The following is a 26,574-nucleotide window of genomic DNA, read 5'->3' as shown; positions in this document are numbered from 1 at the left end:
GCAGGAATGGGGAAACCAGGAAATGTCCAGCAAAGGACTCAAACTGGGAAGTAAGCTGAAATATGGAGACAAACCTCTGTCAGGGCTGTAAAGCAGCAGTTTGTGTCAGCTCTAAGCACTTTAAATCTGCTCCTGCTGTCCTTGAGTCACTGATTTCACTTCAGGGATGTGAATAAATAGCTGGGAAGTCACCAGAAGCCCTCCTGAGTTCCCTTAACATCCAGGAAGGTATTTTGGGGATGATGTTGGACAAAACAGCCACTACCACTGTCTCAGTGGTGTAAAAATTCCCTCTCTTTGGCCCCGTGGGACACAGAAATAAAAGCAAAGCTCACCCCTCAAAAGGAGGGGAAGAGGGGGAATTGTTTAATCCCTTTCAGCCTGTGGTCATTCAGAGCTGAGTTTCATTCTCACAGGTTTAAGAATGTATTTTCCCTATGACAGAAAACAAGCACCATCATAGAACAAACCCAATCACAGCACAGTTCCTACTCTGCCATAGAGTAAAAGATGTCCAGAGCGTTTTTTTTTCCCCCAAATTCAATAATTTTCTTCTTTTTGCCCATCCTGATGCTTCATGCCCCAATATTTGCTGCTTACAGATTTTCTGTGCTGGTGTTTGTCACGAAAGGTGAAAGCTGGATCAAGCCCAGCAGCTGACCCAGGTGTGAGCCAGAGCTCAGCCACAAATCCTGCAGCCCTGCCCAGCAGTGGGATGAAGGGGATTTCTCAGAACAACCCTGGGGAAGGAAGGAGGCCAGGTCTGGCTGGAAAGTGGTTTGGACAGGAGAATTTTGACGTTTTAAAATGCATAAGGGATGACTTTTGCTGCTGGAGCTCAGGAATGCCACCAGAAGCTCCCACATGGGGATTTCACAGAGATGCACTTGGAACACCTCAGATTCCAGAACCAACATGAGGAATGCCAAGGGATGAAGGCCCAGGAGGGCACAGGGAAGGGAATGGGTGGGATTTGGTGGGGAGGCCACAAATCCTGCAGCCCTGCTCAGCAGTGGGGTAAAAGGGATTTCTCAGAACAACCCTGAGAAGGAAGGAGGCCAGGTCTGGTTGGAAAGTGTGGTTTGGGCAGGATAATTCTGATGGGATGACATTTCTGCTGCTGGAGCTCAGGAATGCCACCAGAAGCTCCCACATGGGGATATTTCACAGAGGTGCACTGGGAACACCTCAGATTCCAAAAAGCCATGAGGAATGCCAAGGGATGAAGGCCCAGGAGGGCCCGGGGAAGGGACTGGGTGGGATTTGGGGGAAGGCGGGATGGACTCACTTCCTGTTCCTTTTCCTGGCGCGGCTGAACGCCTCCAGCCCCTCCGTTAGTGTCTTCAGCTTCTCGGGCTCCACCTGGGGAAGGACGGACACCAAACCTCGTTAAAAGAGCAGCAAATTCCCCTTTCCTGCTCTGCCAGCCCAAGGGCAGCAACAACACCTGGAGCTCCCCTCCCCTCCCACATTCATCCACTGCTGGAATTTCTCACAGTGGCAACAGAAACACAAATTTGGGACATTTATGGCACAAAACTGAGGAGAAGAATCTTTCAAAGACCTTTCTTGGCAGTGCTGGTGGAGTGTCTCACTCTGCACTCCTTTCCCACACGGATTTTACACCTGGAATTCTGAGTGCCTGGGAACGATGGTCCCATTGTGGCACCAAAGTGTTCCCATCAGCACCAGCTCCTGGTGAGGAATTCCAGGTCTGTGCTCAACTCATGGCACGGCCAAAGCCATCCCCATTCCACGAGGAAATCCTTCTTTGCCTTCTCAATCCAGGAATCTTCACCAGAGCTGTATCTGTTTGTCATAAAATCAGTTCTTTTAATTATTCTTATTTTTCTTTAGCGATCAGAGATGAATTTGGGCACATGCTCAAGAGAATTGGGAATTTAAACCTTGAATATTTTAAATTGAAGCAATTTCAACCACTGTGTGGGCACCAGTCAGTCCCAGTGTAAACAATACAAGCAGAAAATTATTCATAACATCTCTGTAATTTCAGCATTTGCATCTCAAAACATGAAGCCACATCTCTCTGTTATTTTGACCTGGCTCACTCATTCCTGCTGGTAAAAACAACAAAATCAGATATTTAGAACACATCAACCTAAAGAAAATAAATGGTTCAGTTCTTGTTTCTTTGCTACATCTTACTTGACATTTTACATAAATACAAATGTATATTGAGTGTGTGCCTATAGACAACCTGGAAATGAAGTGGGAATGCAAATTCCCTCCAAATTCAGCCCTCCAATTCCTAAATATAATTTATATTCACTGCAGATCTGATGTGTGGACACGACAAGGTGGAGGTAATGAGTGAGCAGTAGCCAAAATCTCTTGAAATAAGGCCCAAATTTACACATTCAGACCAGATTTCCATGTCTTGAAGTCACACCTGTGCTAAAGAAATTGGGAATGTGCTGATCCAGGCATTTCCAGGAGTCATTAATGGGGAAAGCTGCACTGGGGGAGCTGAGATTTCAATTTTCATGAAATAAATTCAATTATGCCACAAATTGTGGCATTTTTCCCTTAAAACCTGCTCACTTTTAATGCAAATATTTCCAATAACTCCTCCCCTCCCTGGATTTTGGAAGAACACAAATTCAGAAGAAACTGAGAACCTGGGAGCTTTTCTAAGGAGAGAAAAGGAATTATCCCTATCCACGATAGAAATGTGGAACAAACACATAAGGAACAAACTGCCAAGGGCTGCCAGGAGAGAAATTGCAAAGTTCCATGTAAATAATGTTATCAAGAATTAATATCATGTTTGGGAAACAAAGGACCTCTTAAAGTAACAAAAAATCTTCATTATTGGCATTTTGTGATGGTTATACATTAAAAACACTTGGGGTTTTTTTTGGGAAGAAATATCAAATTGCTACAAAACAGGGTATGGAAAGCAACTCCAACAGAAATAACAATTAATAATCATCAATATCAACAGCAGATCACACAGAGATGGGAGGAATCCTCCCTGTTTTACCTGCAGCACCAGAAAAGCCCAGTTTAACCAGCCCAGTTTAACCAGCCCAGTTTAACCTGCCCAGTTTAACCAGCCCAGTTTAGCCAGCCCAGTTTAACCAGCTCAGTTTAACCAGTCCAGTTTAACCAGCCCAGTTTAACCAGCCCAGTTTAACCAGCCCAGTTTAACCACAGCCCAGTTTAACCAGCCCAGTTTAACCAGTCCAGTTTAACCAGCCCAGTTTAGCCAGCCCAGTTTAACCAGCCCAGTTTAACCAGCCCAGTTTAACCACTCCAGTTTAACCACTCCAGTTTAACCAGCCCAGTTTAACCAGTCCAGTTTAACCAGCCCAGTTTAACCACTCCAGTTTAACCACTCCAGTTTAACCAGCTCAGTTTAACTAGCCCAGTTTAACCAGCTCAGTTTAACCAGCCCAGTTTAACCAGCTCAGTTTAACCAGCTCAGTTTAACCAGCCCAGTTTAACCACTCCAGTTTAACCACAGCCCAGTTAAATCAGTCTAGTTTAGCCAGCCCAGTTTAACCAGCTCAGTTTAACCAGTCCAGTTTAACCAGCTCAGTTTAACCTGCCCAGTTTAACCAGCCCAGTTTAGCCAGCTCAGTTTAACCAGCCCAGTTTAACCAGCCCAGTTTAACCAGCCCAGTTTAACCAGCACAGTTAAATCAGTCCAGTTTAGCCAGCCCAGCTTAACCAGCCCAGTTTAACCAGCCCAGTTTAACCAGCTCAGTTTAACCTGCCCAGTTTAACCAGCCCAGCTTAACCAGCCCAGTTTAACCTGCCCAGTTTAGCCAGCCCAGTTTAACCACAGCCCAGTTAAATCAGTCCAGTTTAACCAGCCCAGTTTAGCTGGCCCTGTTTAACCAGTCCAGTTTAACCAGCCCAGTTTAACCAGCTCAGTTTAACCAGCTCAGTTTAACCAGCCCAGTTTAACCACAGCCCAGTTTAACCAGCCCAGTTTAACCTGCCCAGTTTAACCAGCTCAGTTTAACCAGCTCAGTTTAGCCAGCCCAGTTTAACCAGCCCAGTTTAACCAGTCCAGTTTAACCAGCCCAGTTTAATGATCCCAGTTTAGCCAGCCCAGTTTAACCACAGCCCAGTTTAGCCAGTCCAGTTTAACCACAGCCCAGTTAAATCAGTCCAGTTTAGCCAGCTCAGTTTAACCAGCCCAGTTTAACCAGCCCAGTTTAACCAGCCCAGTTTAGCCGGCCCAGTTTAACCAGCCCAGTTTAACCCTGGAAAGTCACACTGACACAGGATTTGCCCTGGTAAAATTCACCATGAAAAGCTCCCACAAAAGCTTTGATTGCTCTGGTCCTGTTTAGGTGATGAATAATAACCAAGGTGGGGAATAATCAAATTAATTGCTTAATGAGCTACAACTCCTCTGGTTTGGGATTACACTCAGGCTTGCTCCTTTTCTTCCCAGAAATTTCTGCTGCTTTTCCTTGGGCTCCTCTAATTTCCAGCAGCCAAAAACCAAGGAAAGGAAGTGCATAATTCCTCTTTTTCCTGTCTGGATTCCCCAAACAGATCCATTATCCCATTAAATACCTGAATGCCCAAAGTCTTTTAAATGGAAACAAAAATCAAATTATAATAAACAATCTAAAGAGCAGAGAATGTACAAATCCCAACAGCAAATTAATGTAACACAGGAGGGTCACATTTGGTTACACAAAGACTTTAAAGATGTTTTCAGGAAGCTCCAAAGGAAAAGGAATTTTCCCAAGTGCTGCAGGTCACTCCCACCATGGGCTGGTGCAGAATTCCTGAAGAATATTTGGTTTCCAAGGGTGTTTCTTTGTGGTTTCCAAGGTGTTTCTTTGTGGTTTTCCAGGTGATTCCTTCTGGTCTGGTGTGGGTTATTCCCTGTATCCCACCTTCCACCCTCAGCTCCTGCCCTTTGGAATTCACATTTCCACCACATTTCCACTGTTCACCCCACACTTCTTGATGAAGGAATTAAACACATTTCTTCCATATTTAAATTTAAAATGATTAATTCAAGGTGATCTGATGCCAGAGGTGATCCATGATGTGGGAATTCCTCATGGAGAACTTGGACTGGTCTCCACCTTGCTGTGAGCATTTCAAGGATCTGCTTCCCTGGCTTTGTGTTCAGTACCCAATGAAATGGGATTTTTAACATCCCACAATTCCCATACAATGCACAGAAACCCCAGAACAGCAAAGGTTTGCACAGAACCAACAGATTAGGGAGGAAACATGAAATTGCTCAGGAATGCAGGTAAGAAAATTCCCTCTTTACACAAGTAAACCTTTCATTTCTACGAAACATTCACAGAGATTTGGACACACCAATTCTGTTCATCCATAAAAGCACACTGGGAATGGGAATGTTGTTCCTGTGCTCCTGACAGACAGGGATATTGAACATGGAATTCTTGCAGTTTTGTTTCATCCCTGAAAGTTTGTGATCCTCCAGTTCCTAACCCGATTGTAACTCAGCGCTCTGAGCTTCCTGAGGGATGAGCTCTGAAACCCTGTCCTGGTTTGGGCTGGGATGGATTAATCCATGGAAAGCTCTGGAATATTCAGCACTCTCACCTGCCAAGGGACTCTGAAGCTCTCCTGCTCTGGGGGTGAAACCACAGTGGCTCAAAGCACCCGGGATTTACAGCTGCAGAGGGGAGGGACTGGGCTGGAATTCCCAGAGCAGCTGGGGCTGCCCTGGATCCCTGGAATGTCCCAGGCCAGGCTGGACATGGGAGCTTGGAGCAGCCTGGGACAGTGGGAGGTGTCCCTGCCCATGGCAGGGGTGGGATGGGATGAGTCCCTGTCCCTTCTCTCCTCTGGGTATCTGCTCCTGACTGAATTTTGGGGAAAGAACACTTTGGTCCAACCCACTCTCCTCAGTTTTAAGTGATTTGATTTCTTTGGTCACTGACAAACCGCTACTTCCTTAAATCTCCACTTTCTGCTTATGCATTTTAAAAACTTTTAATATTTATAGGTGGAAGATGTGCAGCATTTTGTAAGAACTACAAAGATAAAATGTTACACGAACAGTGGAGACCAGATTTGGGAGAATTTTTCATAATAAAATTACCAATAACTCCTTGATAACTGCATTTCCTGTATATTCCCCAACAAGCACATGATTTGTTAACACAAAAGAAGAATTTTAGTATGAAAGACCAAATTGGAACGCTTTCCTTATTACTGAATGATGATCAAAACCTCCTTTAGAGTTGGAAATGTGTGTGCATTTCCTGTGAGAAGTGTGTGTCAATCAGCAAGATTTCACTCATTAAGGATTCCTCAATCTGATGAGGCCACTTCTCCTTTTTGCAGTTTCAGCACTTTCAGGTATTTCTGTATCAGATGCTTTGGACACAGCCAGGAATTTGTCTGAACACACCACATAAGTGAGAACCACTTTTAGTTAACACCAAAAAATATTTAGCAAAGCCCAAACCTAACCTGTCTTATGGCCCTGGCAGGAAATGAAGGGGAAATTCAGCTCTACAAGCTACAGCTAGGAAAAAAAGCCATTAAAAGAGACAAAATAAAGACAAAATTTTGATTTGTGTGCTGGCGGGGAGGGGAGAGAGAGATGTGCATAGAGACATAAATATACCTTCCCCTCCTCAGCGTTCTGTTGGCATGAATTGTGAACCTCTTCCTCTCTGCCAAGCTTGCCAGGCCAGGAGGCGAGTCCTTTGATCTGGCCCCAGACCAAGTCGCCCACGTTAAACGTCCTGGGCCTGTAGTGGATGAGCTCGTGGGACGAGGGCGACTCGGGGTTCCGCAGCTCCTCCTCGCTGCTGATGCTCTTAGCATCCGAGGGGCTGGGCACGCACCCGTTAATGCTTTTGGCATTAAAATCTCCATTGTAATGGATGTAGTCTTTCACTAAGGAACTCTCCAAGCTATTGGAGGAGCTGGGGGATTGCTCTTCCAGGATCAGGTCTTGTTTGGAAGCGTTGAGCAACTCCCCGAAGGCCCTGTTGGGCTGCGGGCGGTTCCCGTTGATGTGTGCACATCGTTCCACAGTGTTCTCCAGCCTTTCCTTGAAGCTCATCATAGTTCTTTTGTAATTGTTATACCTGAAATTCTCCTCCAGCGCCTTCTCGCTCTGACAGTTCCGCGGCGCCAGCAGGGCCTGGTGCTGCTCCCCCTGCAGCAGCGCCGAGGCGTTGTTGGGCCTCTCGTGGCACGGGCTGCCGTGGACGTGGCCCGAGTGCTGCTCCAGAAACTCCTCGCATTTCCACCTGCCCATCTCCCCCACGGGGCTCTGCTCCCCTTCCCACTGCTTTTTGGGCGTTTTGTAATACTCGTAGCCGTCCCCCTCGCCGGGGCCCTTGCCGTGCTCGGCCGCGTTCTTGGGGCCCCGCGCGCCGCGGCCGCCCCGGGGGCGCCCCTCGTGCGCGGCCCCGCACGGGTTCAGGTTCAGGTTCAGGGGGTCCCCGATGGAGGCTGTGAAGGCACTCATGGCACTCAGGGCGGGGATGGGGCTCGGCTGCGCGGCGCCGGAGCCGGCCGTGGTGATCACCACCGGCACCCCCTTGCTGGCCGCGTCCACCACCGCCTTGTAGATGGCGTCCACCGAGGCGTCGCCCGCGGCGGGGCCGGGGGTGTCCTTGGCCTGCTGGCCCAGGGAGGGGTCAGGTCTCTGCTGCAGCTCGCAGGGGGGCTCCTGGAAGGGAGGAAGGAGAGCGTTGGAGCTCTCGGCAAGCGGCGCCATGCCCATCTGGCTGATCATCCTTTTGTTGAGGGCGGCGGCGTCTTCCTGCATCCTCACCTGGGGAAAGGAGAGACAGGGTGGGAATGGATGTTGGAGCTCCAGCTGGATTTCAGCAGATAAACTCTGTGCTCATTCACTACAGCACATTTCCTTTTGTTATACACCAGGTACAAACTGAACAAGGCAGAGAGAGAATTAAAAGCCTATTTAGAGGAAAACAAAGCCACTGTGTCAGGCTTTGTGTCAGCAGGCTCCTGCTTTCTCCCAAGTCCTAAACACCAGGGTCAGAATTCCTGATACAGAGACACAGGATGGTTTGGGTGGGAAGGGACCTCAAACCCACCCAGTGCCACCCCCTGCCATGGCAGGGACACCTCCCACTGTCCCAGGTTGCTCCAAGCCCTGTCCAACCTGGCTGTGGCCAGGGGTCCAGGAGCAGCCACAGCTTCTCTGGGCACTCTGTGCCAGGGCCTGCCCCCCACCAGCCAGGAATTCCTTCTCAGTATCCCACCTAAATCTCCCCTCTGGCAGTTTAAACCCATCCCTCCTTGTCCTGTGCCTCCAGTCCCTCTCCAGCCTCCCCACTGCCCCTCCAGCCACTGGAGGATGCTCTGAGGCCTCCTGGGAACCTTCTCTTCTCCAGGTGAGCTGATCCAATCACAGCCAGGTGGGCTCTGTGCATCTCCAGAGGAGCAGAGACCTTAACAACAAAGCCTCTGAGTTCTGCTCTCAGTTCCTCTTCCTTCCTTCCCAGACCCCAGCATTGCCTCTGTCCCTGTGTGCTCCTCAGGGAATTCCTGAATGCCACCACTGTGCTTTTGCAATTGCTCCACAATCCTATTTTCCCCTTTGCTCTGTGCCTTCCCCGTGGCATCCCCAGCCCCCAGTATCCCACACCTCTGTGCTCTAAGCTGGGAGAAATGGATTTATAAAGAATTTTTAAAATTTGATAGAAAGTTTATATAGTTTTGTATATTTGTATGTAAACATTGAGATAAGGTGTGTTGGTTTAAGAAGATCATTATCTATGGAATAGAGATGATATTGTTGGAAGAAAGATTGAATTAGAAGTAAGTTTTAATAAGTTGTAATATATGTTTTTGTAAAAAGATTTGATATTTTAGAGAATTAGAATTGTGAAAGATGCATTGTAGTAAGATTATGTGGGAAAAGAACATGATTAGTGTTAGAAATAATAGTAATATTGTGTAGTAAAAGTGAATAAGTTAAAAAATATTTATGAAGTATTGTAACTAAGAAATAAGTTGGTTTTTAAAATAAGTTGGTTTTTAATATAGTGTTGAGTTTTATATTTTTTGTGTTTTATTATTTATTGAGAGTAATAATGGAATAAAATATTTTAAAAGATTTTAAAAATAAAACTAAGAAAACCAAGCCACAGCAAATTGGCACCTCCAGATTCAACCACCTGAGCTTTTCCTACTCCTTGTCACATCCACAGGCAGGGAACACAATATCAACAAGAGCACTCCAACAAAAACTGTAAAAACCACAGGGAAAATATTCCAAAAGCCCTTTAACTACTTACTGTGACTATTTCTACAACTGGAAATGTGACACAAAAAATTACTGGGCTAAAGCCACCAGAATTCCTAAAAGAAAGGATCATTTTTATGGGATGGGATGGAGAAGAGTTTTGTTAAAATTGTGTAGTGATTGTCAGCATATAGAGGAACTTTTTTTCAATACATGCAGCATAACTCTTCCCAAAGCAACTAAACCCAATTCCTAAGGCGAAAGGGACAAAATTTCAATAACAAATGTTCCTGATTCGCAAAATCTATCAGCTACTGAAAGGGTATACTGTATGTAAGAAATGTATTTATATTCATGTGATTATATAAATGGTATTATCTTAATCAGCAAAGAAACCCCAAACTCTGGAGGATGGAATTTTACCCCCTGAGAGCTGCACACGTGCTTGAATATTGATTTACTTTTGCTTTCTACCTGGAAATTCTGGAACAGACACGCCATGGGGTTTGGGTTGTTGGCTGGGCCAGGGATTTGGGGCTGGCCCTGAAAGCCCTGCACGTTCTGGTAGCCCTGGAGAAGGTGCTGCTGCTGCTGCTGCTGCTGCTGCTGCTGCTGCTGCTGCTGCTGCTGCTGATTTGAAGGAAACATCTGATTGTTGTTGAGGAGTGACTGGAGATGGCTGAGCTGATGGTTGTTCAGAGTAGTGTTCAGAGATGACATTTCCCCTGCAAGGCAAGCACAGGCAAACACCCTCAGCAATTCCCTGCGCTCCAAAAAACCTCTGGGAAACAACGCTGCTCCCTCCATCCCCTGGGCATGGGGCTCTGCTGCTCTTAAATTCCCCAATATTGGGTCTTTTGTGTCACCTCTGCTGATTCCTGGGACAGCAGGGATGGCAGGAGGAGCTTCTGTGGAATTCCAGGCCTTGGAATCTCACTGAAACTGTGCTGGGGTGGTGAGGACATGAGGAGGGGAGAGGGAGAGAATGAGACAAACATTTAAACCCCAAACAAAGTGAGTTTTTCACCAGCTGTAAAGGAGAAAAGGCTGTTTGGCTCAGCCATGCCATACAAATCCCTAAACAACACAATTTTTTATGTTTTAGAGTAAAAGTTGAATTAACATTTTTTATTACATGAAAATTTCACTTTACATGAAAACCCCCCAGACTGTCGAACCTGGATTTATGAAATAACAAAGCTTAAAATACATAAATTTTCTGGTTGTTTCTTTTCTAAAATTAAAATCTTGTGTTTTCCCTAACAGTTCCACTTGAAAAGTCACTGTTAGATGCATTTTGTATGGAAAATGCCAAGTAGGTTGAGTTCTCTGTAGCTGTTTAGGTCGGGGTGAGGCAATATTTAATTATTATTTAATTCCCACCAGGAGTAGATTACAGAGGAACACCTACTCTATTGTATGTTTTTGGTAAAAATAACTGAAAAATCATCACCCAGGAGGTAAAAACTTTGTATTTAAGGGGTTTTTCATCACTTGCTTTGGGATGTTGGTTTTTACCATCTCCAGCACAGCTACTACTGCTGTCACAGGCACTCTCAAGCTCACCCAGAGATGCTCCTCAGCTGCCACTCCTTGAACAATGAAATAAATCCAGTTGTTCACACAATTTCCAGGTGGATTTAGTAGGTTTAGGTGGCAGAATTAATAATTTCCAAGATTAATATTAAACATTAAAGAATGAAAGCAGAACGTGATTTTAATTTCGTACAAGAATGATTGCTCAACGAACAAGCTCCAACAACACCAAGAAAAAAAAAAAAAAGAAGATAGAACCAGAATCTGAAATTCTGAATCTGAAAATATTGTGTCCAGTTCCTCTCTGTTTGGGAAGGATTTTGGAATGCTGGAGTGTGTCCAGAGAAGGCAGCAAGGCTGGAGAGGGGCTGGGAACACAAACCCTGAGAGGAAGCCCTGAGGGAGCTGGGGGTGCTCAGCCTGGAGAAAAGGAGACTCAGGGGTGCCCCCATCACTCTGCACAGCTCCTGAAAGGCGCCTGTGCTCAGCTGGGGCTGGGCTCTGTCTGCAGGAACTGGAGAACCAGAGGACACAGCCTCAAGGAAGAGAGCAGGAAAAAGTGATAAAGCTCTGGAATGGATAAAGTTCTAAAGTTCTGCCCGGGGAGGTGGTGGAGTCCCCATCCCTGGGTGTGTTTAACAAAGCCTGGATGTGGCACTGGGTGCCAGGGTTTAGCTGAGCTGTTGGGGCTCTCCCAGCCGGATGAATCCTCCCTCCCCAAAGCCGCTCAGCACTGATGTTTCCCCCAAGCTGCACTCACCCAGCAGGCCGGTGCCCAGGAGAGGGTTCAGGAGCTGTGGCACCACGGAGCTGTTGCTGACCTTGGCGGGCCCGGGTGCCCCACCGGAGATGTTGAGCAGCGTTTCTGCCATGGACACCACGGCCGTGCCCCCGCCCAGCGCCGACACCGACAGCGCCGCCACCGCCGCCGACGTGGTGCTGGTGGTGGCGGTGGTGGCCTGCGAGGAGGTGGCAATGGCCACCTCGGGGTGGCCCCCCGAGCTCAGCACGCCCCCCACCAGCTGCGGGTTGAGGGCCACGAGCGCCGGGGCGCCGGGGGCGGCGGGCAGCAGCAGCGGGTTGGCGGCGGCGGGCTCGGGGAAGCCGGGGATGGGGTTGGGCAGCAGGGGCTCCACACGGCCGGGCTCGGGCAGCGGCTCGGGGGGCGCGGGGCCGCTCTGCTGCTGCTGCTGCTGCTGCTGCTGCTGCTGGAGCAGCTCCGAGATGGAGACGTTGAAGGATGGCACGGGGAGCATGGCGGCCGCCTGGGCCTGGTTCTGGAGCAGCGCCGCCAGCAGCTGGAAGTGCACGGGCTGCAGGACCTGCCCGTCCACGTCGCCGGAGAGGAACGCTAAAGCAGCATTGACGTTCGGGTTCAGGAAACCCAACGGGTTGAGGTTCACCTCAGACTTGCCTTCTCCTGCTGAAGGCTGGAGGATGTTCAGGAGGTTCTGGTTCAGGAGATGTTGCTGATTCACCGGCAGAGAGAGAGGCAGGGAGCTGAGGAGGTTCTGGTTCAGAGGATGCGGCAGATTGTTGTTTGAAGAGCTGTTCTGCGGGAAGTGGAGCGAGTGTTCGTGGCCGGCGAAGGGGAACTCGCCCCCCATGGGCAGCTGGCCCTGCTGCAGAGGGGTCCCAGCTGCGGTGGTGACAATGACACCGTCCTGGAGCACTGACGTGGTCTTGGTGATGGCAGCTTGGCTGGCCCCAGCGATGGCGATCGATGACGACGGGCCCAAACCCCCTGGAACGGGAAGAGCAGGAATGTTAACGGGGTGCTGCCTACGGGGACACCCCAGGGCTCACAGCACCAGAATCAGCCCAACCAGCCATGGGAAAAGGGGCTGGGGAATCCAAACTGGAGCACTGGAAAAACAGGAATGGATCTGCCATGAAATGCTCCCTGTGCCATGCCCCATTGGAGATTATGGCACTGTGCACTTGTACTTCCCTTCAAGTTCTTGGAGAGGGGTTTTAACAGCATTCATTCACATACAATCACAGATTTTCATAAAATCACAGATTTCTCAGCATAAACCCAAAACCAGGCATGACTTAACAGAGTTAGTCATGGACCAGGCTGGAATTAACCACCAGGAAGAAGGATCACAGAAATCATGTTGGGTGAAACACTGAGTCCATGATCCTCTTCCTGTTTTAATTCATTCACGGGGTTTTGGACTTTAGATAATTATTTAAGACATTGTTACTGAATTAAAAAAATACATGGTATGATGAGACTGTTCCAGGTCAGCAGGAATTCACAGTTTGTAAAGGAAAAATGTGAATTGGGGTGGTGTAAAATCCATCACTTGGGATGAAAAGAAAGGGCAAAATTTACCATGAGAAGGCTACAAAGAAAGAGTAAATATGTTTATTTGGGTATCTCTATACCCCTTTAGCAAAGCTGAAATATAAATTATTATTATTTTTTACTTAAGGCAGTTTTGAATTGACAGTGGTCACTCATTTAGCTCTTAGGATGAGAGAATGAAAGGCATCAATGATCACAAAATAACAATTCCCATTTTTCTGAACAAATAGGCTTTAAAAAGGGATTTGCCAGCACACTCAACTGATAAGAACTGAGCCAAACCTTTACAACATTTTAAACCAAAATTACCATTTTTAAAGTGCTGTAATGTTGTGACAGCTCCAAGAGGTACAAAATGAACACAGAACACTTTGCACTGCCCTGAACCCAAGAGAACAAATCTCACCCCTCTCTCCCAGTGCCATGATCACGCTTCAGAGCAGAAATTAAATAATAAAATAACAAAAGGTGAGGTGAGGTGAGAGCAAAGTGCAATTGCAGAGCAGAGCAAATCCCACTCTGGGTGAGTGGGTCAAAAACCTTCATCTTCACAAGAAGCAAATTTTATTCATTTATTTTTAGAACTAAAATCAGTATTTAGAACTAATGCCCCAAGGATTTAAAAATCCTGAGAAGTCCCAAAGACCAACCTGCAGATTTAAGCAATTCCCAATGGAAGAATCAGCTGTGCCGCTCCCCTTGGATGTGTTAGGGAGCACATGGAGAGATTTTTAATTCAGGCATGAGGAAATTATTCCAGAGAGCCCTCCTGAATACCAAATCTAGTTTGGGTATTTTCCTCATCTCTGTTTGTAATTTATTCCTGCTCCTGCTTCCCATTCTGCTCAAATCCCATGCAGGAGGATTTGCTGTGCAGGAAATCTCAAAGTTGGAAAGCTGCTGCCAGGTTTTGGGGAGAAATGGCTCTGTTTCCTCACCCCCATCTTCTGAGAGGTCCAAAGTGCATTCAACACCTTTTCTCCACATTAATTAAGTATTAAATAATTGCTACTGAGGAAAAAAAAAAAAAAGCCTTGATGGATACTGAGTAGGAGGCAGAAAATGTGTTCTTATTTCAAAAGAGATTGGAGAAGTCGGGAGTCAGAGAGGGATGAGCAGCCAGCCTTCAGCAGGAAAATAAAACATCAATAAATGTCCCCCCCAGCCTCTGTCCAACCTGCACAGCAGGATCTGGGCTGCAGAAGTCCTGGGCTGGGTGTATTTACAGAATTTACAGCTGCAGCTGGGGACAAATTCCTCTGTGGCACCAGAGATCAAAACACCATCCCAACAAGTCAATATTCAATTATGAGGACATCCATGCAAAGTTATTTTCACTGGGATATGGAGCTGTGAGACATTCCCAATGGCTGGCCCCAGACCAAAGGACAGAATGGTGACAACACCCCCAAAACTCCAAAATCCCCAAAGCTCCGAACCCCCAAAACCCTCAAAACTCCAAAACTTCAAAATCCTTAAAACTCCAAAAACCCAAAACACCAAACGCCCAAAACTCCAAAACTCCTAAAGCTCCAAACCCCCAGAACTCCAAAACCCCAAAGCTCCAAACCCCCAAAACTCCAAAACCCTCAAAAGTCCAAAACCTTCAAAACTCCACAACCCTTAAAAAACTCCAAAAACCCAAAATTCCAAAACCCCTAAAGCTCCAAACCCCCAAAACTCCAAAACTTTAAAACCCTTAAAACTCCAAAAACCCAAAACTCCAAAACCCCTGAAACTCCAAAACCTCCAAATCCCAAAACTCCTAAAATTCCAAAACCACCCAACTCCCAAAGCTCCAAAACTTCAAAACTCTTAAAACTCCACAACTCCAAAATCCCCAAACTCCCCAAAACTCCGAAACCCCAAAAACACCCAACCTCCAAAGCTCCAAAAACCCAAAACCCCTAAAACTGCAAAACTCTAAAACTCCAAAAACATCTAACCCCCAAAGCTCCAAAACCCTAAACCCCCTAAAATTTCAAAACTCTAAAACCCCAAAACTCTCAAACTCCAAAACCCCAAACCTCCACCACCCAAGCGTTTTCTGTGCCACCTCCAGGCTCTTTGGATGAGAAATACAAGCAGGAGTTGAACACCAAAAGGAAATCCCAACTGGAATTCCCAGTTCCACAAAAATCTGGTGTTTGGGATGCAGGGAACCCAAGCACGTGTGAGCTCAGCAAACAACAGTCCTCAATAATCAGAGTGAAAAACGAATGAGCCAGACTAAAAGCCATAAAAGCCCAGGGCAGACCCAGGCACAGACTCTGCCAAAGGTTCTTCTGCCACTTGTTGGGAAAAAATGAACTTTGCAACATGGTGGAAAGAAGAAATATCTAGAATGCAGCAAAAGCAGAGCTGTTGTTTTCTTACAGAGTCAGAGAAATGCTCTGGGAGCAAATAAATAGCATATAAATTTTTAAATTTATTCCTGATTTTATTTATGAGCATTTTTAATTCTACTTTCTTTTCAGAGCAGGTTCATTTTCCTGTGTGCATTCTAGCTGTGTTCCTTTTCTTAAAGCATTGCTTGACAGGTGTTCTTAAGCAAGGACAATAAAATAAATGGTATTATGGAATCAGTTTGTGTTCAAGAAGATTCACTTAAAATAAAGAAATCAGAGTGGAAGATATTCATCATTAATATCTCAGAATTGTTCTTCCTAACCATGGATGTATTTTCCAAAAGGACTGCACTCAGAGTGTATTAATTAGAGAAGAATATTTCAAGTGCTATTTTACAGCTCTTTTCCCTGTGAGAAGCTCTCCATTACACATCTCAGTATTTAAATAATCTCAAAAACACAGTGCTGGAATTTGTGGGGAAAAAATACTCACTAAAGCAGGTGTGTGAAGCACTGAGAGAAGTGGAAGGGCAGAACTTACTCATCAGCCATTACCACCTGAAACATTTTTAGAACTGAGCACAAATAAATGGTACTGTGAAAAATGCATGTTTTGTGATTAGTTTTTGATAAATATTAAAATGAATATTATATGTGCTGTGTTAGAAAGCGATGCTGTATTAATTCTCTGAAGTAGCGTGTTAAATAGAGTTTTGTGACACCTCATGGGGTCCCCCAGCCACGCCCGAGGTGTCCCGGAGCTGCTGCCACACCGGGGTGACATTGGAATTAATCACAAATTAGAGATAAAACCTCCGAGTTTGCATTAGTGGGGAGATTGTTCAATTAGGGATTTCCAGAGCTCTCCCTTGGAAAACACAGCCTCAGAGTCCTGCAAGATCCCAGAGCAGGAGTTCTTGTTGTAATTCCCCATTCCACCCCCACCCGCACACCTGGAACCAGCAGTTACACATTCTGACAGCTCCATTCCCCCTTTTCCTTCTGGAATGGAAAACATGGAAGATCCTTATCTGATATTTCCTTTATCACGCTGCCTCCAGTCCCAAAAATCCATAATTCAGCAGGTAAGCACAAACTGCTGTCACTCATTCTCCTTCTGAGACAGCCCAGAAATCACCAAAAATGGCCCAACAAATCAAAAATATCCCCATCAGAACCAGTAAAAATCCTCAACTGCCCTCAACTCCATGGCCATGGAATGTGCTCTGCTGGGAAATATTCACCTGCCTGCCCAAAATTCCTGTGCACCACGCTCCACGATCACAGGGGGTTTTCATGTACAACAAAGCCGAAATCCTTGAAATCTGAAAAATTTCCCTAAAATTTAGAGGGAAGGGCAAAAAGCCCAGGACAACAGAAGTCCATCAAATTAGGCTTCTAAAAATTTAATAAAATTAGAGTTTTTAAAATTTAATAAAATTAGAGTTTTTAAAAATGTAATAAAATTAGGGGTTTTTTTAAATGTAATTTTTAGAATTTAGTATCTGTCCCAATTTCAGTCTTGGCTCTTCTCTCTGCCCACCTCCTGTGATTTCTGCATTTCTCCAGCACTGCTAGAGTGGAAATGACTTGGAGGGAAGTGTTGTGATGTGCTCAGCCGCCAGCAGAGCAGTGTTGGAGTAGAAAAGAGTCAAGGAAACAGCACATGAGTGCAGGAATTCAGGATTTTCCCACTCACAGCTGTGGCAGATGCATTGCAAATGAAGGAAAACACTCCACTGTGAATTTGGGGAGATAAAGATTCAATAAAAAGCATTATTTCCTCCAATAATCCCCTCTCCTCCCTCCAGCAAAAGCTGGAGCTGCCCACTGGTTCCATTTCCAGCTAAATGTGTGTGGGGAAGCCCACAGAATTAATTCAGGTTTTCTCTGCAATAATATCTTTAATAAGACTCAACTTTCTACATTAATTTGTTATTGTTTTTTGCAAACTCCCTGACTTTTATCAATATAAAATCCTAGAAAATTGCATGGCAGTTAAAACACCAACCAGGTAACTGAAAGACTGTAAATAGTAGGCAAATTCAAATTTTAAGAGGTAAAACAAGACCAGAAAACCCCAAACAAGCACTGAACATTTTCCTCATTCTTCACAGTTCTTAGCTCAAGAGAAAAAACACTTTGCTCTCCCCAAAATAATAACGGGGGAAAATAAGTTATTACTTAGAAGCAAGAGTGGGAAAAAGAACCTGGAAATTGAAGTAAATTTAATTTAAGTTAATTTTAAGTAATGAATTTAAGTAAGTGATTCCTTAAAATCTTTCCCAAGCAGAGCAAAGAGCCCCTGGATATTTCTATAAACCTCAAATAATGGAATATTTAAATCTGCTTTATAATTAGAAGAGAAGGTTTTTGCCATTCTGTCTAGGGGTGATTCCAGTTTAATAAGAAATTTTTTCTCAGACACAACAAGTCCCAAAAATTGTCAGATATTCTTCACCCTGGCGTCCAAAAGTTCTTCTGATTTGGTAATTCTAGGTTATAGAAAGTAATTTTGGGGAGCAAATCCAAAATTTGTTTGGTTTGATTTGTATTTCCAACAGTTTGCACTGAGGTGATTAAATCAGAGTCCCCCAACCCCTTCTTTTGGGGTTTTATTTTCCAGCACCATGATCCATTCCTAATTTTCCTGGCTGTATTAAAACAAATTCTTCTCCTCACCCTCACTGTTTGGTATTGTGCTCCTCCCTGTTTAATTATATTTTATTATTTTTATAATTATATTTTTATTATTTTTACTTTGTGCATTTCATCAGGAAGAATTCCCATTTCAGGGAAGGAATTAGAGCCCTTTTTTTGACAAATGTATCAACTTTGTCACTTAACTTCTAGATCCAGACTTTCTCCTATTTAATAATATTAATATTTGACACCACTGATATCTTTAATTGCTGTGGTTATTGAGGTTCCCTTCATTTCCCTTCTCAGCAGCCCAAAGCTTTTATTCCCAAATCTTTTCACTCATTTCCATCCACCCCATTATTGATGGACATGGATATTTATGGATATGGATATTTATGGATATTTATAGTTGCTTTCTTAGCAGGATTTGGATGTTGAATGCTCAACACTCAAACACACATTTCCTATCCCATGAACCACAAGAAAAAGGTAAATAAATAAAACCCTACAATCAAATCCATCACCCATTGATGCAGCTCCATCCTACAAAAAGAGCAAAATCCACCACACACACCCTGAAAATTACCTGGGAATTAAAGATATTATCTGTGGAAGAAGAAAACAAGAGCTGGAATACCAGAACTTGGTCCATGTGGTTAAATATAATTAAAAGCTTGGGCAATAATTAGCTAATTGTGGGGATTCACAGGGTTTTTTCTCTCAGGAGCTATTTCTGAGGAGGAGATGTTCTGAATTGCTGGCACAGACACAGAAAAGAGATTTAGCAATTAAAAGACCTCAAAACAAAGGGAAAAAACCAAGCCACAAAGTGAAATATGAACATGAGAGGTTCCTTTAGACATCCTCCTCTGCTGAACTGCTCCGGGAAATTCAGTGTACAGGGGCTTTCAGCAGCTCCAGCCCCAAAACTGACAGAGCAGAAATCCCAATATTCCTCTTCCAGTTTTGTTACAGAGCTGGATGCAGGCTGGAAACTCACTTTTATTTCAAATAATTATAATTATACCACAAACCACTCAACATTTCACATGAGTCTCATGGAAAGAACATTCCCATTCTCCTGGAAATCCAAGAGAATTCCCCTCCTGGATTTAAGCTCAGCCCTGAGCCCTGTGCTGCTGGGAGGGCTCAGCAAGAGGCTCAGTGAACATGGGATTTAAAAACTGCATATATAAATAACACAAAAATAACACAACCTCCTTAAAAAAGAACACATTCTCCAGGTTTTATAATAGATATTCGGGGGAAAATAGTAAAGGTAAAAAGATTTTTACAAAGCTGTGAAAGTAGGTTTTACAAAGAATTCCTAGTTGTAGTTGTAAAGTTTCAAATAGAAAAGTTACAATAGTACAGTAAGTAAGGACATGAAATAATAGTTTTAGGTTTGGTTAAGACAGATTTTAAAACTAAAAAATATGTTTAGTAAGATAGTAGAAGGTTTTCAGTTCAATAATGGAGTATTATATATTGTTAATAGAAAGTATGTAAGTCAGTATTGTTTGAAATAAGTTATGTGTGTTCATAGTGATTGGCTAGAATAATATATAATAATTATATAATATTAATATAAAAGAATATATAATATATAATATATAATATATAATATATAATATATAATATACTATGTATTATATATAATATATAATATATAATATAGGCTAGAATAACTATCTGTAAGTTTTAGTAATATGCCATTGGTTAGGAAGTTTTTAAAATGTTTTGTAACAAAGAAATCTTGGGTTGTTGCTGGTAAGAAGTGAGTTGTTGTTATTTTTAATTGTTTTAACTATGTAATGAGACTGATGTTGTGGCAAAGTGTAAGGAATGTATCTCAGCCTTTTTACCTTTACTATTTCCCCCACAGATATTCAATAACTGAATGCAGGCTGTGTGTCCTGCAAGCACCAAACTGAAGGAACAACTCCTTCAGCAGCAGAGAATGGAACATCTCCCAATTTTCCAGCCTTTGCCTACATGGAATTATCTTTTATCTTTTAGGTAAGGAAAAAAAGTGTCATTGAGGCTTTGGAACTCTGTGGCTCCAATCCTGAGCCGTGCCCAGAGAGGGGAATGGCAGGAGCAGTGCCCAGGGGGGTCATGCCCCAATTCCTGTTCCTGAAGGGATGATTTCCTGGAGGATTCAGGATTTTTCCTGGAGGAAAGTTCCTGAAATGCTGGAACTTTCCTCCAGGCTTTGACCCATTTGTTCTGTTCTGTTTGTATTTCTGGGGGGAATTCAGCCTGGAGCTGGGTGGAGGTACAAGCAGAGGCTGTGATGGACACAGAAACACCATGGAAGCCCCTTTGGGAGTGGTGGAGAGCCCAGGCAAGGTGGGATCCAAGGGGATCCTGCCCCAGGGGCCGTGTGCTGTGCTCAGTGGGACAGGGAAGGGAATTCCCAGGGCCACCCCAGAGCTTTGTGCAGTGCAAAGTCCCAGGAGCTGCAGCAGGAAATGTCCCTGTGCCAAAGTGACAAGGGAAAAGAGCCACAAAGGACTGAGAGCTGCTTGTTGTGACCACTCCAGGCAAGGAAAATGAAACTTTTTAATCACAGGGATGGGGAGAAACCCTTAAAAGTCATCAGGAACCACGACCAGAGCAACAGTAGAACATAATTGGACTATAATTCAGCTTTTCTAGAATTCCATTCCATTTTAAATGAAGAAGATGAGGAATGCAGAGCAGGTTCTAGCATGGCTTAATGAGAGGCCACTAGAACACTTTGGTGAGACCTGGGTTTTCATTCCACTTCAGAAATTTACACCACTACCATCTTTTAATACTTTGTTCAACCAGTAACATTCAATAAAATTCACATTTTTGAGCGGATTCCTTCTTCTCTGTAAACCCCCCAGAGTTGATAACAGCAGCAAACCCATTTCCTCTCCAAATCTTCCCTCATGAACAAACCAGGAAATTTCTCCCTACACACCTCCAACAGTTTATTCAAGCATTTAATTACCACCTTAGTAAAATTACCTCAATAAAAGCAAACACAGGCTTGGCATTCCCTCCTGCTGGCCCTGAAAAGGGTGATTTTGTACATTTTGGTGCTCCCAGGATCTGCTCCAATCTCTGACACCACCCCTTTAATTCCAGCAGGAAAGAGCTCATGGATCACCTGGACATGCACTGCCAGGTGAGCCACAAACTTCTGGGCTTGGAGCAGGGCAGGCTGCAAAAAAACTCCAATTTATGTGGAGAAGTGATTAAGAGGTGTGGGAATGTCCAGAAGTGAATGGATTTTGTTCATGGAGAGTGTGTGGAAGTTAGCAGAGGGAAGAGCTGTCACAGGAAGCAGGCCAGGATAGTTTTGTCCAGAAAAAGGGAGATATGTTGTAGTTTACCGCTGTTTTTTTTTTTTCCTTTCTGTTTTATTTTTGATTTTGTGGCTTTCAGCACAAACCAGGTGCACTTTTCACCGGGATAAACCCAAGTTTAACACGGAATAACGTCCTGTAAAATATGTGTGTATTCTATTCCCCATCTGTTAGAAGTGGGGCAGTTCTCTGCTGTCCATTGGGAAGTTTTCTTTATCTCTTCCACACCAATCGTCCCTCAGAAGATCCCTGCTGTTCATGGGCCATTAATTATTAATTATCTTCTGTCCATGGGCCATTAATTATTAATTATCTTCTGTCCATGGCCAGTGAGTGTCCCTGCATGGCTGATCCAATTCCATCATCCCATGGGGAGATGCTGTGCCCAGGGGAGGAGCCAAGCATTCCTACCTGGGTACAATCTGAGCTTTGGGACAGCACAGCAGCCTCTGCCCCCTGCATTCCCAGAGGAGCAGCTTTGTGCTGCCCTGCATTCCCAGAGGAGCAGCTTTGTGCCCCCTGCATTCCCAGAGGAGCAGCTTTGTGCTGCCCTGCATTGCCAGAGGAGCAGCTTTGTGCTGCCCTGCATTCCCAGAGGAGCAGCTTTGTGCTGCCCTGCATTCCCAGAGGAGCAGCTTTGTGGCCCCTGCATTCCCAGAGGAGCAGCTTTGTGCTGCCCTGCATTCCCAGAGGAGCAGCTTTGTGCCCCCTGCATTCCCAGAGGAGCAGCTTTGTGCTGCCCTGCATTCCCAGAGGAGCAGCTTTGTGCTGCCCTGCATTCCCAGAGGAGCAGCTTTGTGCCCCCTGCATTCCCAGAGGAGCAGCTTTGTGCTGCCCTGCATTCCCAGAGGAGCCCAGGCCCATCTGCAGCAGCCCTGGAGCTGCAGAGGAAAACTCCCCCCTTGTGCAGGATCCCGGCTGCAGCAGAGCCACAGCTGGCACTGCAGGAGGGCTGAGCCCCCATGGGATGGGGCTGGGACACCGCCCTGACACACAGGGGACAGGGCATGTAGTGACTCTGGCAGTGGTTTGTTTTTTGCTAGTACTATTGCATTTATATTTTTAATTTTCCTAGTAAAGAACTGTTATTGCTATTCCCATATCATAGCCTGAGAGCCTTTTAATCTCAGAAATTATAACAATTCAGAGGGAGAAGGTTTACATTTCCCATTTCAGGGCAGGCTCTGCCTTCCTTAGCAGACACCTGCCTTTCCAAACCCAGACAAACATCCAAAACCAGCCACGAAAGATTCCCAAGGACAGAAACCCGTGACAATCCGCTGGCACAGCCACGTACCTGCTTCAGGGCTGCTCTGATTGCAGCTGCTCCCGATGCTGTTGGGGATGCCGGGCGTGGAGGGTGCCTGGAGCCTGGCCTGGGCCGGGCTGGGGTGCAGGGAGTTCCCCAAGGCCATTCCCGCCTGGGGGAGCATCCCGCAGCTCCCGGCCTGCATCTGGTTGAGGAGCCCCGCCAGGTGGTTGGAGGGGGCGGCCCCGGCGCCGGGCCCGAAGCTGGGGCTGGGGTTGGGGTTGGGGCAGGGCAGCCCCGGGGGCAGCGCGGGCTCCGCCAGGTGCAGCTGGGCGCCGGGGCAGGGCAGGGCGCCGCCGGAGCCCCCGCAGCCCGAGGAACTATTGCTGCTCCCGTGGGAGCTCTGACAACTCATGGACTGCAGGAGCTGCGACATGGAGCTGATGGGGAAGGAGCTTTGACTCGGCTTTCTGATCAAATCGGAGCCGGCTTTGGGAAGGCCAGAGCTGTCCAGCTGAGACTGTCTCAGCAAGCTCAGCACCGTGGTGGTGGGCTGCTTCCTTTTCCTCAGAGGATCCTTTTGCTGAGACATCAATTTATCTCTCAGTGCTGCCCGGCCGCTCTGCCCTTCCGTGGTGGGGAGGAGCACGTTGGCAGCAGGAGGGAACATGGGATTTAAAGTGCTGTGTCCTTCGGTGCTGCCGCCGCTGGCAACAGGTCCAGAATTGCTACTGCTGTTATTGTTGTTACCAGCAAGTTTATTTTGATTTGCTAGCTGTGCTTTGGCTGCTGCTGAGAGTAAACTGCTTGCTGGAAAAGAGGCAGCGTTGTGCTGGTTCAAGATCTGATTTAAAGGCATTCCCAGCAAACCAGGCTGACTCTTCAAGGAACCGCTTCCGGCCGACGCAGCGGGAAAAACGGCGTTGTTGGGAGGATTTAACACGTTACTCATTCCAGCAATTAACGGGTTGGGGATGTCCTTGTACTGACTGAGTCCGTCGTGCTTGGTGGAAGGGCTGGATGGCATGGATGGCCTCGGCGACCCTATGGTCGACCTCGGGGACCTGGGAGGGACTTTGATACCGCTACAGGACGACCCCACGGGAGGCAGCAGGAAGTTTCCGTGATCGGACGAGGTGGAAGAAGAACGCGATCTTTGGGGAGAAGCCTCGATCCTCGCCATGCCGGGCGCCATGGCGTGAACGGGGGACGTCACCGGCGAGGGGGACAGCGACGTCGACGCCGAGTGCTGAACCCTTTGGACGTGAGCGCCATGGTTGATGTGGGCGGGTTTGACGGTGGGCAGGGGCAGGTTGCTGGGCAGGGGCACCACGGCGGGGGGCATGCTTACATTCATCACGGGTACCTGAGAGTGGACACTCGAGTGGAACGTGGTGGGGTTCATGATCACGGGGTTCTGGTTCGGCGGCTTGCTGGGAATGGGGTCCAGAATGCCAAGCGGATCCTTCTCGGACGTTAATGGCTTTTTCTGAAGAGCACAAGAAGGCGGTGGAGGAGGCGGGGGTGGGCCTTGGGGGGGTTTATGGTGGAACATTGCTCGTGGTATTTCCATACCGGCCGAAAAGTTACACAGGGGTTTTTTCATGACTGGGCTCTTGGTGGTCAGGGTGGGGGAAAGAGGTATATTAGTCCTTCCAGCCATTGCACAGGATGACTGTATGGGAGAGCCGTGGAGCATGACTGACGGCGGGGACAGCGGCGTCCTGGTCATGTGGATGGGACTGGAGTTGGGCGCTCCGTGAAAACTGGGATTGTTCCTCGTGAAGACGTCGGGGCTCCCGAGAGGGTCGGTCCTGGGCGAGATGGAGCCGTCCCCGTAGATCTGCGACCCCGAGGACGCCGGGCTGGGCATCCCCCCGTGGCTGCCGCGGTACGGAGACTTCTGCCCCAGTTCATTGCTCCCCAATCTCTGCCTGGGATAGGCAGGATGGAGCTCTGCTTGCTGGCTTCCAGCCATTTCTTGCACATAAAGCCTACCCATGGCATTAGATGCCCCCATCATCAACTTGAAAGGAGTCTTACATTCCGGCATCACAGAATTTGTAATTCCTTCATGTGATTTATTCCTCATCGACCTTGGAGTTGCTGCTCGGGTGGGAACTACTGGCGTTGCACCTGGCGTGGGAAACACACAACAGTTACTACTGGTTGCAAATCCAGTGTGCCGCGTTTCAGGGCAAAGCTGCTGAGGGTGAAAACGTTCCCAAAAAAGCTCAAAACTTTTGCTTCAGCAGAAATAAACCCTCAGTCTCCAAGCTGGAGCGGTCCTGTCCCATTGACACAGCTGTAATTCCGTATCCCACAGAAACATGGACCACTTGGAACCTTGTTCCTTGCCTTTTGCCTTTTCCAAGCAAGCCTCCTGCATCTCCAGCATCCCCCCTCTGGCAGGAGGAGAGGGATGGCTGTGGCAGGGAAAAGGAGCCTCTGGCACCATCTATTGAGGACAGGAGGAACAAAGCCTGTCCAGGATTGAGACTCAGTTCCCACAGAAAAGGTCCTGTCCCGAATGCTGCCCCTGATGAGGCATCCTGAATGTTTCTCTTTCTTTTCAGGACAGAAGCCTTGGGGATATTTGCACATGATGGAAAAATTCCCTGTAAATCCCACTTTTGAGGCTACACCTTCCAACAAACACAAGATCACTTTCCATCTTTATTTAAAGAGATTTTTCACCAATGTTTTACTTCCAGAGTAGAAGCACAAGCAGCTCCAAGTCTGGGGGACTTTCTGCCAGTTTTGCAGCTCTGGGAATTTGCAATTCAGCTTGCAGTGCTTGGCATGCAGCCTCTGGATGTGCAAAATTCAGCTGGAATTGGGAGCTAAAAATTCCGTGTTCAAATGAACCCAGAGGTGCCTTGGAATTCCTGTACTCATCTTTCAGCCTGGTCAGACAGCACTGACAATCCTGCCTTCATCCTATTTGCTCCAACGTGAGAGAAACAAACATTTCCCCTGTCCCAAAATACAACCAAAGTCTCATTTAGGGGATAAAACTAAAGGCTGAACTGCAAAATACAATAATTATGAGAGGCCTCACCTTGAGTGCTGGAAATAAGCAAATGGTCATATATAAATGTGCAAAAGTTTTGCTTACAGGGAGATTTATTGGGGAATTTTCTTCTTTGCTTATGCACAAAATTCTGACTGACAGAGAAAGTAAGAGCACAGAAATGTATAAATTACCTCCTTCATTTTGCTGATTTTTTGAAAACAGGAATGTAATTTAACTACTAGTCATTGAAAAAATTAAGCAGGGAAATGCACAGAAACTTGGGAAATTCCACTGACACTTAAAACCAAAATTACACTGAAAAAAAATTTCAAGAAAAATTTTAAATCCTAAATTTCAATGTGAAAATGCAGGGGCACATCAGTACTATGAACAGCATGGGTCTGTTAGCATTGGCACTTCTCTAAAATTTATTGTTTCTTGGTTTTCTTGTATTTTTTCAGGAAGAGCAGTTGGCCAGGTGCTCTCACAGCAATGAGGGGTGGAGGGAGCTCAGGCCTTTTCCCAGGAGCTGCAACCCCAGAGTACAAAAATTTAAACTCAGCCCCTTCCCTCCTTTGTCCTGCCCACTGGGATTTGTCATTCTCTTCAGAACCTGTTCCTGTGATCCTGACAAAGTCCCCAATTTTGGGTGAATTTCTGGGTTTGGAGCTGTTTCAGTGCTAACTCTGCTTTCACTCCAGGCCTCAGGGAACCCCCTTGGGTTTACACTTTTGTTTGGAGAGTACCTGTCAACTTCAGCCACCAACAAATTTCCTCACTTTTTTTATTGATGGGGATAATTAAAATGCTAATCCAGGTTGGTGGCCAAAAATAATCCTTGAGAAATGACAGTGGAGATCTCCTCTTGCTGTCTATTCTCCTTTACACTACAATTTCCCATTTAGCCAAGTCCTTAGCC

General features: G+C 46.1%; 1 protein-coding gene across 1 annotated transcript in view; it reads right to left on the bottom strand.

Moving 5' to 3' along the window:
- MBD5 (methyl-CpG binding domain protein 5) overlaps positions 1–26,574 on the bottom strand; it is a 129,615-nt gene that overhangs the window by 5,734 nt on the left and 97,307 nt on the right. Inside the window, exons 9-13 of the mRNA XM_054277994.1 lie at positions 22,688–24,775; positions 11,505–12,488; positions 9,683–9,933; positions 6,605–7,768; positions 1,289–1,362 (exon numbers count right to left, since the gene is read on the bottom strand). Of these exons, the coding sequence (XP_054133969.1) occupies positions 1,289–1,362; positions 6,605–7,768; positions 9,683–9,933; positions 11,505–12,488; positions 22,688–24,775 (4,561 nt within the window). The remainder of the gene's footprint in view (positions 1–1,288; positions 1,363–6,604; positions 7,769–9,682; positions 9,934–11,504; positions 12,489–22,687; positions 24,776–26,574) is intronic.

Source organism: Melozone crissalis, unplaced genomic scaffold (assembly GCF_028551555.1).
Source record: "Melozone crissalis strain CALT ecotype California unplaced genomic scaffold, PUWL_Pcris_2 ptg000023l_1, whole genome shotgun sequence".
NCBI classification, from domain to species: domain Eukaryota; kingdom Metazoa; phylum Chordata; class Aves; order Passeriformes; family Passerellidae; genus Melozone; species Melozone crissalis.
This window is presented reverse-complemented; position numbering and strand designations above follow the sequence as displayed.